Source organism: Schistosoma haematobium, chromosome 3 (assembly GCF_000699445.3).
Source record: "Schistosoma haematobium chromosome 3, whole genome shotgun sequence".
Taxonomy (NCBI): Eukaryota; Metazoa; Platyhelminthes; class Trematoda; order Strigeidida; family Schistosomatidae; genus Schistosoma; species Schistosoma haematobium.
In genome coordinates, this window is record NC_067198.1 from 11,065,422 (window position 1) to 11,080,567 (window position 15,146).

The 15,146-nt window shown below is 33.3% G+C and overlaps 1 protein-coding gene across 2 annotated transcripts in view; it reads right to left on the reverse strand.

The window, feature by feature from the left end:
* MS3_00004992 (uncharacterized protein) overlaps positions 1 to 15,146 on the reverse strand; it is a 69,552-nt gene that overhangs the window by 15,034 nt on the left and 39,372 nt on the right. Inside the window, exons 26-33 of one of the 2 annotated variants that reach the window (XM_051212993.1) lie at positions 13,542 to 13,662; positions 11,362 to 11,692; positions 10,633 to 11,199; positions 10,198 to 10,519; positions 8,839 to 9,119; positions 6,202 to 6,555; positions 2,847 to 3,101; positions 1,897 to 2,092 (exon numbers count right to left, since the gene is read on the reverse strand). In XM_051212993.1, coding sequence (XP_051068926.1) covers positions 1,897 to 2,092; positions 2,847 to 3,101; positions 6,202 to 6,555; positions 8,839 to 9,119; positions 10,198 to 10,519; positions 10,633 to 11,199; positions 11,362 to 11,692; positions 13,542 to 13,662 — 2,427 coding nt within the window. Of the gene's footprint in view, positions 1 to 1,896; positions 2,093 to 2,846; positions 3,102 to 4,880; positions 6,556 to 8,838; positions 9,120 to 10,197; positions 10,520 to 10,632; positions 11,200 to 11,361; positions 11,693 to 13,541; positions 13,663 to 15,146 lie in introns of those variants that run through there. The other variant, XM_051212994.1, reaches the window with a different exon arrangement.

Here is a 15,146-nt window from a genome sequence, read left to right on the forward strand (position 1 = left end):
ATGATATGAATGAAATTAATATGCGCAAACAACGATAATATAAAGTATTTCTAAACATACAGTGACTTCAGTGAAACAGTCACTGAGAACAGAGAAACACTGGATATTTGCTTCATTTTTTACTTGCATATTCACATTAACACTATGTGTATATTCATGACTTTGTCATGAGTCCCGAAATTTTCTGACACCTTGACATGGTGGTCGAGCTTGCATATTGTGATGAACCAATCGAGCTGTACCAGCTGAAACAATCGTTCCTCAAGCTCCTACCATGCCAGGCCAGTCGGTCAAAGAGCGGTACGATTAAAGGCATATATATTTGGAACCCTCTTGTACCAAAATTTATGTGTTCAAATGAACAAATAAAAAAAGCAGCAAACTCAAGGATCGAGGGCGAAGTCTTACTGCTGACTGTACAGAGGTGTGACGGCAGTAAGGTGTTCCTTCAAACAACCAGCATAACAGCGATGCTGCCTTCCCACAATGAAAGGGTAGGGTTAGAAAAGGTAGTCCGTAAAAATGCACACCTCGCCTTATCCCACGGATTTCCGTCTCCTGTGGTTAGGGCCCAAAAAGTATGAAGCTAAAACGAAAATTCCTCATAAAAATGTCATGTGTGACCGGCCTCAAGTAGTTGTCTCTATGGCATTGCGATCACGCTCTCAGGTCACTAAAAACCACCCCTAACCCAATTTCCTTTTCAGATAACTCTAGAAAAACCCTTCCACGGTGTGGGAACCGGGAAGTGAAAACCGCCTTCATACCTCTAACAGCACTCAAGACCATTGCGTTCATGATTAATCTCCCTGTTCAATTCCTATTATTCCTCCTACCTCGTTTTAAATCCAGACTCCTTCTTTTGACTTCCTCCTCATGTGTCACTATGACGAACAATTCTAGTGCACGAAACATTGTCTCAGGTTAACTGAAAACTCGCTCCAAACTACACATTGGAGCAACTGTGTTCAGACAGTTGTTTATTTTTAACTAGCACTTTTCAAACGGAATTATTTTCTACAAATATTTTCTTTCATACAAAATTAACATACATTTAGATTGAGATCATGAACCAATATAAGCTAGACCACCGTTGAGAACCTAGAAGCTGTGGACGGCGGTTTCGTCATAGTATGAGACTCATCAACAGTGCGCACCCATGATCCCGCTCCAATTACTAAAAATCGTACTTATGTGCATAGTTTACACAAGTGTATACATGCCTACTGATGATACAGTAAAAAACGGAATAAGTAAAGAGAGCAGTTCAAACAGTTGACCAAGTGATTGAAAGTGAATTTAGCATTAAGGAAAGATAAATTTAAAATCTACTAACCGTGTAAGAAGCACTACATTACAGAACGTGAATGACTCCTTCATTTACACACATTTAATCACAAGGTATCAATTAAATGTATATTAAATATATTACTATCTATATCAATGAACTTATACAGCTATATTAGCAAACCACGCTTTAAGTTCGTAAATTATTCTCGACAAAAGTGAGATCCATTTTCAATATTCAATAAAAGTCCAATATCTACGTTTTCTAACCATTTTATTTTGTTCATTTAGTGAGTCAGTAATATATATAAGAACATGATTATCATTGATTGCTTCATTTTAATTATCTAGGGCAACCTAAATATGTATTCTGTGAACACGACACTGTAGTAAATCTTAACTTACAACATTAAGAATGAAACAAATACAGCGAAAATTACAGTTTGAAATAGAATCCTCAGTTAAAATTATACTCTTATATACAGTATTTAATCGACAACGAAATGAAAAGAAAAAACAAGCTAAATATTGTAAAATAAATATATTAAACATTGAAAGATTGATGAGTTACAAATTGATGCAACAAAAGAAAAAACCATTCTAACTTACAGGAATAATAACAAGGAGTATATTCAAATGATTGAACTTTAATAAGATTCACTACATTTTCATTGGTCGTATTCGAGTTCAAGGTATCTAACGGTGATGATATTATCATTTCACTGATAAGTTCAAAATTTTCATTTCGACCATATCGCCATACACTTACATGACCATTAGATGTAGCAGAAAAAATATAAGGATACTACAATTTTGAAATTTAAAAGAGAGAAAAAACTACAACATGGATCTTTATTTTGATATACTTTGAATTAAATACGTGAAGAGTCTGATGTATGACATAAAGAGAGAAATCATTTGATGTGAATACTACAAACTAAATAATGATGACCTAAACTTAATATCCCTTATAATTACTGTTTAATTTTATGTGAAAAACACAGATTGAGCAATGAGCATAAGAGAGATAGATAGTGACTAAAAATGAAATCCAAGACGAGCATTTCATCCACTACTAGACACTATCCATCTCTGCTTATAATAATTAAGACTTAAGGCAATATCGAAGCAATCCACATAGGATGCACATATGCCAATAGGAGACTGATCAATTTTGAGTCCTAAACATAAATAGGAAGATTCAAATAACCAATACAAAAATGCAATGAATATACTAGTTTTCATTTAAGCTGTGATGAACATGGGGTTTGGACAAATTGATTACCCCACTACTTTTCTTTTGTTTTATATTCAACCACTAATAGCTATCAGAATGTGATTAGGATAAAGCTAATGAAGATAAATGATCTGTTAATTTCAATTATCACTAGGTCTCATGGGAAAAAAAGCACAACTCTATTTTAAACTCGAATATATAAATCGGTATAGCTGATGAATGGTTAGTTACAGTTTTGCTTCTATAAAACACGTACACAAACATACACATAAAAGAACAACAAACACAAACGATTAGCAATATGACCATCCATAAAACTTACATTGAAATCAAGTGATTTAATGCCAAGTTTATATGAAACAAGTGTTTGTTTCAAATTATATTTCTTTGATTTAATTCTATATAGATGAATTGACTGATCATTACTTCCAACAAGTAATGTTAGTTTTCTGTCACGCATTTTATGCGGAATATATGACCATTTCAATGATATAATCCAATCTTTAGAAGCATTATGTATGATGTATTGAAGTGTTACTTTTGCAGTATTTGAATCATAACTGTAGATCGCTACATTCTGGTACGTACAAAAAAAGAATAAAGATCTAGTTACAGTGAATTCAATCTAATATTTTAAACGATGAACAGACTAGTTCATCAATCACTGAACATTTGAATGAAACGGTTGCAAAACAAACTTATAGAGCATTGACATAGTGAACAAAGTATTTGATCGGCAACAGTTAGGCTTCTTCTATTTGATCAATTTGATAATCATGCTAACTCCCTTTAATAAACAACTACCTGGATCAATGAACAATTATTTTATCCTTTGGATTCGAATAAGTAAATGACACGACGTAGAATTCAAAATTAGACTTAAGAAATATAATAGTTTTCCACATTTGAAACAGAATTCCATAATCATCATTTCCAAGCTCAACCAATTTGTGCTATATTGCAGAGTCATTGATAATATTTACGTATATAACTATTTCTCATTCGACTAATTTTTATTTTATTTATTTATTTACACACATAAATATTAGTACAATGAAGCACTATATATATATATATATATATATATATATATATATATATATATATATATATATATATATATATGCACCACATATCATTCGATCTATGTGAAAGCTAGAATACTATACGGGCACTCAAACCGAAGCACATGGTTTACTTAGGGGGCCACATCCTGTTATAACGTGAAAAATGCTGCTGTTTAGAGGGGTAGCGAATTATTGATCGGACCAAAGACGCGCAAACACGTAGAACGACCTAGGGTTCTGATTGGTCCCGCTTCCCTGTCTAACCCAGCCAGTTGAGTCCAGAACGCAAGTCACAGCCTCAGATATGTGAATCATTATATTTCAAACATACTTTGTTTATATACCAGTCAAGCAAACCACAACGTACCACAAAATAGAAAATAACATTGTACAATATTGGCCAACAGGAAAATAACACGTCAAATAAATATTGACCAATAAGATGATACCATTTCATGTCCAAGGATAGCATTAGGCTTAACAGGATGATTTTTGGGATATTTTCCTGAATATCCCAACACATCCCGAGCCTTTCAGTTAAAGGTCTAATCCACAAAGTAATGGAACAACTTTGGGAGATGCAGTCACATGATAACCAGTGACCAACAATAGGTCCGTACACCGTTCGTTACTTCAGGATACTGGAGCATATATGCACCATTTGTTTGGAATCAGGGTTTTCCAACTCCCCTAGATGGATCTTCAAGATCGACGAATCCGGTTGAAGTACCAGACATTCGCTTTCTGTCCTCTCGATTTCGTAAACAACACCGTCGCCATGAGAAGGCAGTGACGAGTAAGACTTCCCTAGCAGAGACTGTATATGCATGGCCATGTGAGAGCATTTCGAGGGGGTGAGATGACCCTCCCCACTCTCGGTCGTACTAGCTTCACAGAGTACAACTAGAATGTTGAGATCATTTCAAAGCCAGTTACTGGTGAACACATGATTAGTGCTTAAGTAAGTAGTTTATAGACATTTATTTGATTTAAGCATGTATGTTTTATCGCGAACTGATACAACCTTGAGCTAATAAGAATTGTGAAATGAAATAAATCAGTCTTCTTAGATAGATAGAGAAAGAGAATCAAATGAAAGATGATAATGTTAAACACAAACATGTATTTTACGGAATTAATATATTAGTATTAAATGTAGAAGTCTATGAAAATGAAGTAGTAATGAATAAATTAGTGAGGTAGCAAAAGATGAATAAAAAGTTAAAAATATTGAATAGAGCGGTGTTTTACTTCAAAGTGATTCAAAGTGGATCAAGCAATCAAAAATACCAAGAAATAAACTTACATAACAGTTTAGTGGTTAGAAATAGTAACAATTAATAATTAAAAGATAACTGTCTACCTTATTGAGAAGATAGTGAAGAATGAGATAATAATTGACACTTAGTATTTTTAGGATTAGAAGTTGTACTAAGACCATGGAAGAATAATGAATTGGACTTGACTCTTTTGTACGCAGTGGATGCGTTTTGAACGGTGAATAGCTCTAGTTTCTTCATTTAAAAGCTTTTTCGAGCCACTTTTAATTTTATAGATGATTTTCAGCGACGATTGGCATGTGATGACTAGAGTTGACCCCGTGTTCAGAGATTGTGATTTTGATCAATTTTGTATTCCTGTTTAGATAGCTATGCAGGGTAGTCTCCAAAACTTCGTTCATCATGAGCACGATCAACAAAAGCACGTAAACTGATAAATGTACATTAAGGTAGACCAAGGAGGAAGTTGTTTGTCGTTGGCATTTCCCCAAAAGTGTTTCTTCCTGGAGAAAACAATTCAAAATATCACACTGAAAAAAAAACTTTCTCGAAGAAAGGGTTGTACTTCAGTATCTTCACGGTCGTATCTCCCTTGAATTCGATGTTCATGAATAAAACTTCGAAATTTAGCAGTACATTCAACTTGACATCTTGGTTTCAGATGACTATTAATGTACCTGGACGAAAAACTGTTGTCTGAAACTGTTCGTCGGATTTTATTCAATTCAAAATGAAGAATTATCACAAATAGAAAGAACTTTCAACATTTATAGACATAGAGGAAATACATGTAAATATATAAATAAATACCTACTATTACGCACACACTCCCAAAGGTCACGTATAAAATGAAAGATGATTGGAAAGATAAGAATAATTTATCTGACAAAAGTTGAGGAAAATCGTGAAGGAGTGTAATAAAATAGAAGCTGCTATACATTCAAAATGGGGACAACCATCTTTTTTCAGTGTTCAATGAAAAACAATGTCTACTTTCTTCGAATATTTTTTTATGTTGGTTTAGTGGATCACTGAGCATTTTATTTCAATTATTTGAGACTATCTACATGTGTCATCTATGAACACGATGCTGTGGTACATCTCATCTTACACGACATTAAAAAAGAGACAAATACAGTGAAGATTACATTTCGAAATGGAATCTACGGTCAAAATTATACTTTAAATGCAGTATTCACTGGCTAATTAAACGAAAGAAAAAAAAAGCTAGATATCGTGCAAATATATTAAACATTGAAAAACCTATGCGCTACACATTCACAAACACATATCCTGTTCTCATAATTAACAACAAGATTAAAACACTAACTTTATCTTTCGAGCCAGTAGCTATAAAATTCATTTGTACTGCGACAGCAGTTATTTGACCACTATGTTGTCGAAGACAAATTGATCTTACTAAAGGATTTTCTAACTTGGAACCAACAAAATACGCCCATACTTCACAATTCCCACCTCCGCTAACTGCGATAGAATTAGAAGCAGATGCGCATAGAGTACCACCAGCTTCACCTGTCCCATTCTCTGCATGTTCAATAGAATGTGACCAAGAAGTATACAAAGGTACAATGGATAAATTGCAAATAGAATGTATATCAGACTGAACAGTGGAGTTATCATCTCGTTTTGATTTAACTTCAGGCTTAAAGCTAAAGTGATATAACTAGAAAAGAGAAAATAAATAACAGTAATAAATTAAATGGACAGACAAAATAAGAATGTATGATGACATATTTACATTTAGATATAGATAGGACAAAATCCACTTACAAAAGTGGAAATTCAATGACCAGACATATTATATGATGTACACAATAAATCTGTTATTCACTGAATGTTATGTCCATAAATAAATGAATGGAATTTCGCAGCAAACTACATCGACAGAGATTGTTAGGGAAAGTAATAATTACGTCTGACCAAGGCCTAGGTAGATGGACGATAATTAGCTGGTTCAAGAGTAAGTTGGAAGAAAGGTAGAAGAAGGAGGGGTGTGTATCATTTTAACTTCATCTCAGCGTGCTAATACGGTCGGGACGTTGGGCCTGCACATATTAATTTCAGATCATATGTTGATTATGACTGACTGATTGACTATAATTCAAACAATTATGATTAGGTAAGTCCAATATTATAACGATTCACTGCAATTTATACAAGACGGTGTGTTGACTACAATAAAGTATTTCAGGAATAAATATTAGTTAAAATATAAAATTCAAATCAACTGTAATTTTCAGAAGGGGTTTTGTGGAGATTTTTGTAATTTCAATAGTTGAAATCATGAGCCAATTGAAGCTAGACAATCATGGAAAACCTGGAAGCACTTGACGGCCGTTTCGTCCTAGTATGGGACTCCTCAGCAGTGCGAATCCATGACCTTATCATAGGCGATCAAACCCAGGACGTTCAGTCTTGCGTGCGAACACTTAACCTCTAGATCACTGAGTCGGCATTCAATGGTATGATTAGTTTTGAGAAGCAATTGTTCGAGTCCTAGTGAAAAGTCGTGATCTGTGGAGCCAATCCATGTCGGGTGCGAGACAGTCACCAACTAAAGGCAATGGTAGATGATTACTTAATGTCATGGATTGATTAAGGTTAGGCATTAACGTCGGATGCTGGCTCAGTATTCTAGAGCTTAAGCGAGACCGAAGGTCCTGGTCCAAGTCCTGCGAGAGGGTTCGCATATGTATATGGTATTCGGTGGTGAAATCAATATATTCATAGTCGTCAAGGAACTTTATTAACCTCACCAAAGGTTGTTTAGTATGGCATACTCTATGTTTAATCGAATCTATGTTAATTGAGTAGTGTTAAAGTGAACGAGGGAAATTTGACAATTAACTATTTTTATAATGACTATCGATCAACCATGTAAAAGAATTAATTGATCTTTAATGTTTCTGGAGAGTGAATTAAAATGTACTTAGGTCTTTAGGACTAGCATCTCACCTAGTCGGAGTACTAGACAACGTGCAACTCAACAGCTTGAGACACCATTATCATGTACAACTTGGAATAAAAAACAGTGGGGTTTCCTTTGTAGCATCTTATTGCATTCGGCATAGAAGTGCGATGATCTTTATTCTTGGGTGTATTTTCAAGCGAACCACCATGGAAAACCTAGTGTTCTAGCTTCAATAGACTCATAATCTCAACTATTGAAATATGCAATTATATAATAAAGAATAGATACTTTCATGAGTATCTGGAAAAATCCCATAATCACAAGCACTAGGTAGGGAAGTTGTTTTCAAATGAAAATTCTGTGATAACTTCATGATAATAAAAAAACCCGCTCAACGAAAACGGTGCAAGCATCAGGTTATACACACTTCAAGTTAGACCATAGAACAAATATCGTAATTATGCCAAAGAACATTTAAATAATACGATTATTGGAAACATAATAATCAAAGATCAATCGGCACCTAATTCTGAACATTAAGTGATCATTTTTAGACCAGAAAATTATCCCCTTTTAGATAAAGGTCTGCTACAAGAACGTTCAGGACTGGCTTCCTAGCTAGTCTTCATAAACCTGGACTACTTCCACACGTAAAATTAAACAATACAAAAACGGTGGGAAAATGTTGATAAAAGCTTTACGTTAATGCTAGTTTATATACAGAAAATTTAGAGTTGTACAAGACCATGCATTTCTATAACTCTACAGAAACATACCGAACATAGCAATGGTTTAAATAATTATCCAATCGAAACGTGACACGTGCTTATCCACTTTAGAGATTTTCTTGAAAAGCTTTTTAGTGCTGATTATATACGAACTATTTCCTAGTCTTTTCTGGGCTTCTAGATAGTTCAACGGAGGATATATCTTTGAACTCCTGAACAACATGCACATAGGATATAATAGTCAAAACTGAATTTTGAAACAAATTAAATAGGGTCAAATCCATCATCGAAACACAAAAAAACTAACCCTAACTGCACCAGATGACCAGCCAACAACGACAAGATTAGCATCAACGCAATAAGGTGAAATACCACAAGCGATAGCTTCAACAGATGAATTATCGTTTATCAAAGGAGTTAATTTATCCGAACTGAATACAGTATCACCATTGGTCATTAGAACAATAGTGAAGAGACCATCATTCCATCCAATTATGATATACTTTCCACTTATGTCAATAGTATAGGTTGTGACAAATATAGTTCGTTTCATTTCTTTCTTGTTGCGACTAACGTTAATCCATGGACCTACAAAGAGAGAGAATAAACGCCCTGGTTAACAGATGAAAAATGCAGTTTAATGATTAAAAGAATCGGTTTTTCACCGTTCGTTCACCAGTTCCAACTATGCACCAGGAACTTCCATTTAAGTTAACTGGTAGTATCAATACCAAATACATAAGCGGTATAAGTCAAAGCGGCGAACGAAAATCTAAACAAGGTTATTTTCATTTAATTACATAATAATTAGTTAGTTAGTCAATGATCAATAAACTCGATAAGATACAATCCAGCAGAGCAGATTCTTTCATGAGTATTCTTATAAATCAGAGGTGCAAATATTCTGCAGCTAACACACAAAAAAGACTACAAAGAACAAGTGCTGAAGAGAAAATGAATCCAAAAGGTAGAAAGAAATCTAAAACAAATAGTCATATATATAAATCCTTAACGTTTATACACAATTCTTAACTGTACAATTTGTTATACATAATATACAGTTATTGAAGTTTGACTTATTAATGAGTATATTTGTCATTAAAAACAAGATAACAACAAACACTACTATTCATTATGTTACCTAGTGATAAAGATACTCCTATTATGCCTCAAATAAATAATTATAGGGTCAAAACGAAAATGTCAGAGAATCCTAATGGATAGATAATAAAACGAAGGAATGGCTTAATGAATTAACGACTTTCAAACGTATTTACGGAAGCAAATAATTAGGAAGCATTGAAAGGAGAATTCACTGTATACATTACTCGAAAGTCTTGTTTGAAAGGAAGTAAAGTATTTATAAATGAGATCACTAGACGCTTAATGGGTAACGGATACAACGTGAACATCATAAATCAATGTAAAATAATTAATAAACAGAGATCACCACTTTTACTATGCGTTACTACAGAGGTCATTATTATCAAGCTCTTTCGATCTGACTCTTGTGTTTAAACTCTCGCTGCTAATTGGTTAGACAATTTTATATTATTTGAGAAGAAAACACTGTTATAAAAGACATTTGAAAAACTAATTGACAAATACTTTTGAGCAAAGAAAGCAAATTATCACAGGCCATTTTTTAATGAAACAATTTACCTACCTTCAGGTGCACCGAGATGAGCATTCCAAACATTGATTCGACCAACTGATGACCCACCGCCAGTTTGAATGAGATAACGTCCAGTTGGTTCAGAGAAACATAATACTCCCTTTTGATTCGGTAATAAATGATGCAGTTCATCAAGACAAGCGAATTCATCAATTGATGAAAAAGTGACATTTTCAGTTAACCGGCCTAGATATGCAAATGTATTCGCATTTAAAATAAAACTTTGACCTTTTCTATCAAGAATAGCTAACAGCCTGCCACCATTCGGCGAGTAAGCCAGTGAACAAATAGCAGATGTTGAGATTGCAAGAGACTAGAAAATAAAATGTCAAAAGAGAGAGAGGAAAGTAAAGAAAATCAAACAAAAGTAATTGAAAACCATTAAATATAGTAGCACAACATAATAAAATAAATGTTAATTCTCACCTTTATCCAATTCATAGATATGAGACTGTAGAAATGGACAAAACCATCCCAACATCCCACTGCCATAACATCACGTAAACATTCAGAAGGAATAGATTTTTCACTATCCGATGCATAATTCGGTAAACGAAAAGCAATTGAATTAATCGATGATTTGATATTCAGCTTTTTACTAGGTTTAATTTTTTTACAACTAAATGATTTCAACGTAAAATATGACCCAAATCCCAATTCACCAACTTCCCATAAACAAATTAAACAATCTAAACCACCAGTAGCCAAAATACGACGTTTCGGATGCCAAGCAGATACAGTCACAGGTTTGTGATGATATCCACTTAAAGAAGACACTTGGGAACTGATACTAGTTGCTATTCCACATGTAACACTGTTTATCACATTTGATAAATCCCAAATAAGTATACTAGCATCCTGACTAGTACTAACTAACCATAATTGTGAACTCGGCATACCGTATGGTCTGATCGTAGAACCGTCAGAGGCAAAATCATCAAGAAAACATAAACTGAGTATTGGCATATTATGTCCAAGAAATGAACATAATATCTAAAAGAAGAAAACAGAAAGTAAAACAAAGAGTTAATGATGAAGTAAATAGATTCAATAAAATAGGACTTACAAAAAAGTAAATTTATATAGGTTTATACCAATGATAACCATTTCGTTATATTGTCAAAAAAAAACAAATGAAAAGCGCGAAAAACTTACCTTAAATGATTGAACCTGGACAACCGTAACTGTGCCAGACTCAGTTCCATAAGCTAATAAATTACCTGTTCGATCAAGTTCAATTGAGATTGGGATATCTTGGGAACCAGTTAGTGGTGTGACTGGTTTATGAATTGCAATTGGTTGAACAATTTTCGGTAGGATAGATTGAATGTCATTAGTACTTAATTTAATACGGAAAATTTTTTTACATGATTCACCATTGATTTTCTCTTGATAATTTGAACTAAGTAAACATGCATATCCAATTGTATGAATCCATTCGTCAACATCTTGATTGATAGCCAATTCAGCGAATGAATACGGATGTCTAATAAACAGAAAATTAAACTAATCAATGTTACGTTGCTAAAAATAAACAGACTGATTATTTGGGTTGCATTTGGTCTCGTGTGTTCAAGTCGTAGTATGAAATGAAAGGAGAGCGGTTGCACGATCTTGCACACACACTCTCTTTAGGTCGATTATCGACTAGTTCACCTACATTACCAGTGGGACTAGTGACTTTACACTCACTAATTGACACAACGATTAATGAACAACCACTAATACTTTGACAGTTATCAGTTCAAAAGTTACTAGTTCTAACCGAGTGGACAACCAGAAAACGAAAACAGAGAGCAGATTTGTTCTGTACTATACTCAGTTCAATTATTACTCCAAATTTATACGATAATATACCTGAAAGGTTTGACCACAGAGCAACACAAATACAAAATCACATAACACATACATAAGTGATACTATACCAGAACGATAGGGGAATAATTAATTAATGATAAATCTGGTACAATAAATTATAAAACGAATCAAACGAAATAGGAGTATAAAAATACAACATTCAAAGCGTCTGCTAATCATACAACAAAAATATAAATAATAAACCATAGTCTCAAAAGTCATACTTCCTCCTTTATTATATCAAACAAGAATGAAATAAAAAACCATCTAGACCAAATGTATAGTGACCCATAATTTACAAGAGGAAAAAACAGTTATTTAATAAATTAAAAGAGAATACATAGAATATGTGATCCATCCAAGTAATACACAACCTGAGCTTTAAAGATTATTAGTTTTGGATACAACTAAATAAACGGAAAGTATTTTGTAAAAAGGTTATAACACCAATCTACCCTAACTTTGTATCAAGAAAAAAAGTGTTAATAATTTCGCTTTCAATGTTTATTAAACAAGTTAAGATGATATCAGCTGTGAAAGCCATTGTTATATTGTCAGCAGTAATCGAAACTTACCAACTATCAGATGAGGAAAGATCTAGAAAGTACTCAATCGTTCACTAAATATTATTGATTATCAGGACATTAGTTTACTCTAACATTTTAATTTATTGTTTTATTATTAAATTATATAATAATACTGATTGATAATTACTAAGTATAATATAGAAAACAATCATTTTACAATAATGTACAACTTTAAAATGACCAAAATTACATCACAAACACTAAACATGAAGAATACAGTCGTCACAAGTTGCCGATTAACACTACTCTTCATAAACGGATCCTCATATAATAATAATCGTCCTAATAATAAAAATAATAATAATATAAGCCCTGTTAACGATGTAGAAGCTGGTACTATGAAAGACCAATCTATTCATTCTTCTCGAATCACATTCTTACCTGATCACTTATTCGTTTATCAACCTTGACTGTTTTCATGTGAGTGTATGTGTGTACATTGCTTATCCTACTCCTCACATTTCTGTAGCTTATTTTCGTTTGATTATAAATATCGATTCACGCTTGGTTAAAGGGAGTTGGCTCACACGCAGTTCCTACCGCACTTCGTTTCGTTTCGTTTCGCTCTCCCCACTTCGCTTTCTTCGGTTCGCTCCTTTGATTATCTGTCCAGATCGACGGTTGTGTGGACCATAAGTATTCAAAATTCATTTTCGTATTTGATTTATTTTCGGCTCGTTATTCACTAACGCGATTTCAGTCGATGATTATATACGAAGATTGGCTGTATGAATATTTCAATAACAATTATAATGCGATCCAAATGGAGTCAGATATAGGGCCACAAGAACGGTATTCTCTTAGAATGATCAATAGAACCATTTTCAGAGTTGTTATCATTCAGTGAAATAAAATAATTGTTTTAAATAAATGAATAAATCAACAACTTACTCAATTAAAAATTCATAATTCGATGCAAGAAACCTTTGCATAGTTATAATTTTATCCTTCATAAGATCTAATGAAGTAGGAATATTGTTCGGTTCAGATCGATGATGTGCAGTAGTTGTAACTAATTGAGAAAAAAATTATCATAATGATCAGAAAAAGGGTGGTAAATCTCAAGGATAATGATTATTTACTTTGTTTCATACATAATGATAGTACCAATGATAAGACACTAATCTAACAATATTTAAAATGAACATAATTCGGGCTCATACGCGTCGATAAACAGCATACAAATATTTAATTAAGTTCTTTTCCTGAATTTTATCTGTTCCTTTAACTAACTCACTCACTTCATTTCATGTCACTCAAGAAGCGAGAATATATAACCTTTAATCAGTTATTTACATTTTCTTAGCACATATAACTATTAATTCACTTTTGTATTGGTTATTTGAAACTTCCCATTTATGTTTAGGACTGAAATTGATCACACTCTTATTGACATATGTGAATCCTGTGCGGATCGCCTCGATATTGCCTTGAGTCACAAGCATTACAAGGAAAGATGGATAGTGGAATCCAGTTTGACGCGCGTTTCGTCCTATTTGGGACTCGTCAGCTTTGTATATAATGATTAACGAAATTTAAACTATACACCTATAAATTTGTTTTTTTTTTCTAGTTGCAAATGACTACAATTATCCTGTAATGGCACTAAAGATGACCTTGAGTGCAATATTACTACATCAATACGATGTCATAGTTTCCTTACGAAGAATTAACCATTCCCAACTGATTTCGCAGTGTTGTAACCCATACATTCCAAAAACAACTTTTTAAATGACACGATTTTGAAAAATTTAAAACCATACATCTGTCATTTACATATAACATTGTTATCTGTATCAACATGATTATGCCTATGAATTGGTATAAGTCCTGTGATTATTTTCAGAATACATAATTTATTTATTTGTCTTTTAAAATGTCAGATGTTTCATTGTATCTTAACAATAGAGGGTAAATTAAACACGTATTCATCAGAGTTCAGCCTGATATCACACTTCACTCTACAACTGCTTCAGAATATCTGCAAACGAATAAACCATATGAGAAAAATGGTACTGTATTACTTATAAATAGATATAATTGCATACAATTCACGGAAAATACGTTGTTAATCCTAAATGGTCGATGAATAAAAACTAAAAAAGCCAATATCATTTTTATCACGATATTATAAGAGGAAAACCAATCAAAATTAAAAACCGATTGATGTACTTTGAAATAGAGATAGACGGTGATTAGTAGTGGAAACCACGACTCGTATTTCTTCTTATTAGGAACTCGACAACTGGATGTACCTACCTACATTCGAAAGTTGACGTTTGCTCCAGGACTCGAATCAAATGTCTTTCGCTTCAAACGCCATAGCGTTATCTACTTAGCTACTGACTACAAATGGCCACTTAATCAATTATTCCAATTTAGTTTGAAAGTTTGCAGCAACTATAACCAGCAGCGAGCAACGAATAAGATGTCTTTAAACAGCTAGGTTAAGATTGGCCATGTGCGACTACCCCAATGACTTTACAATAACTGAAT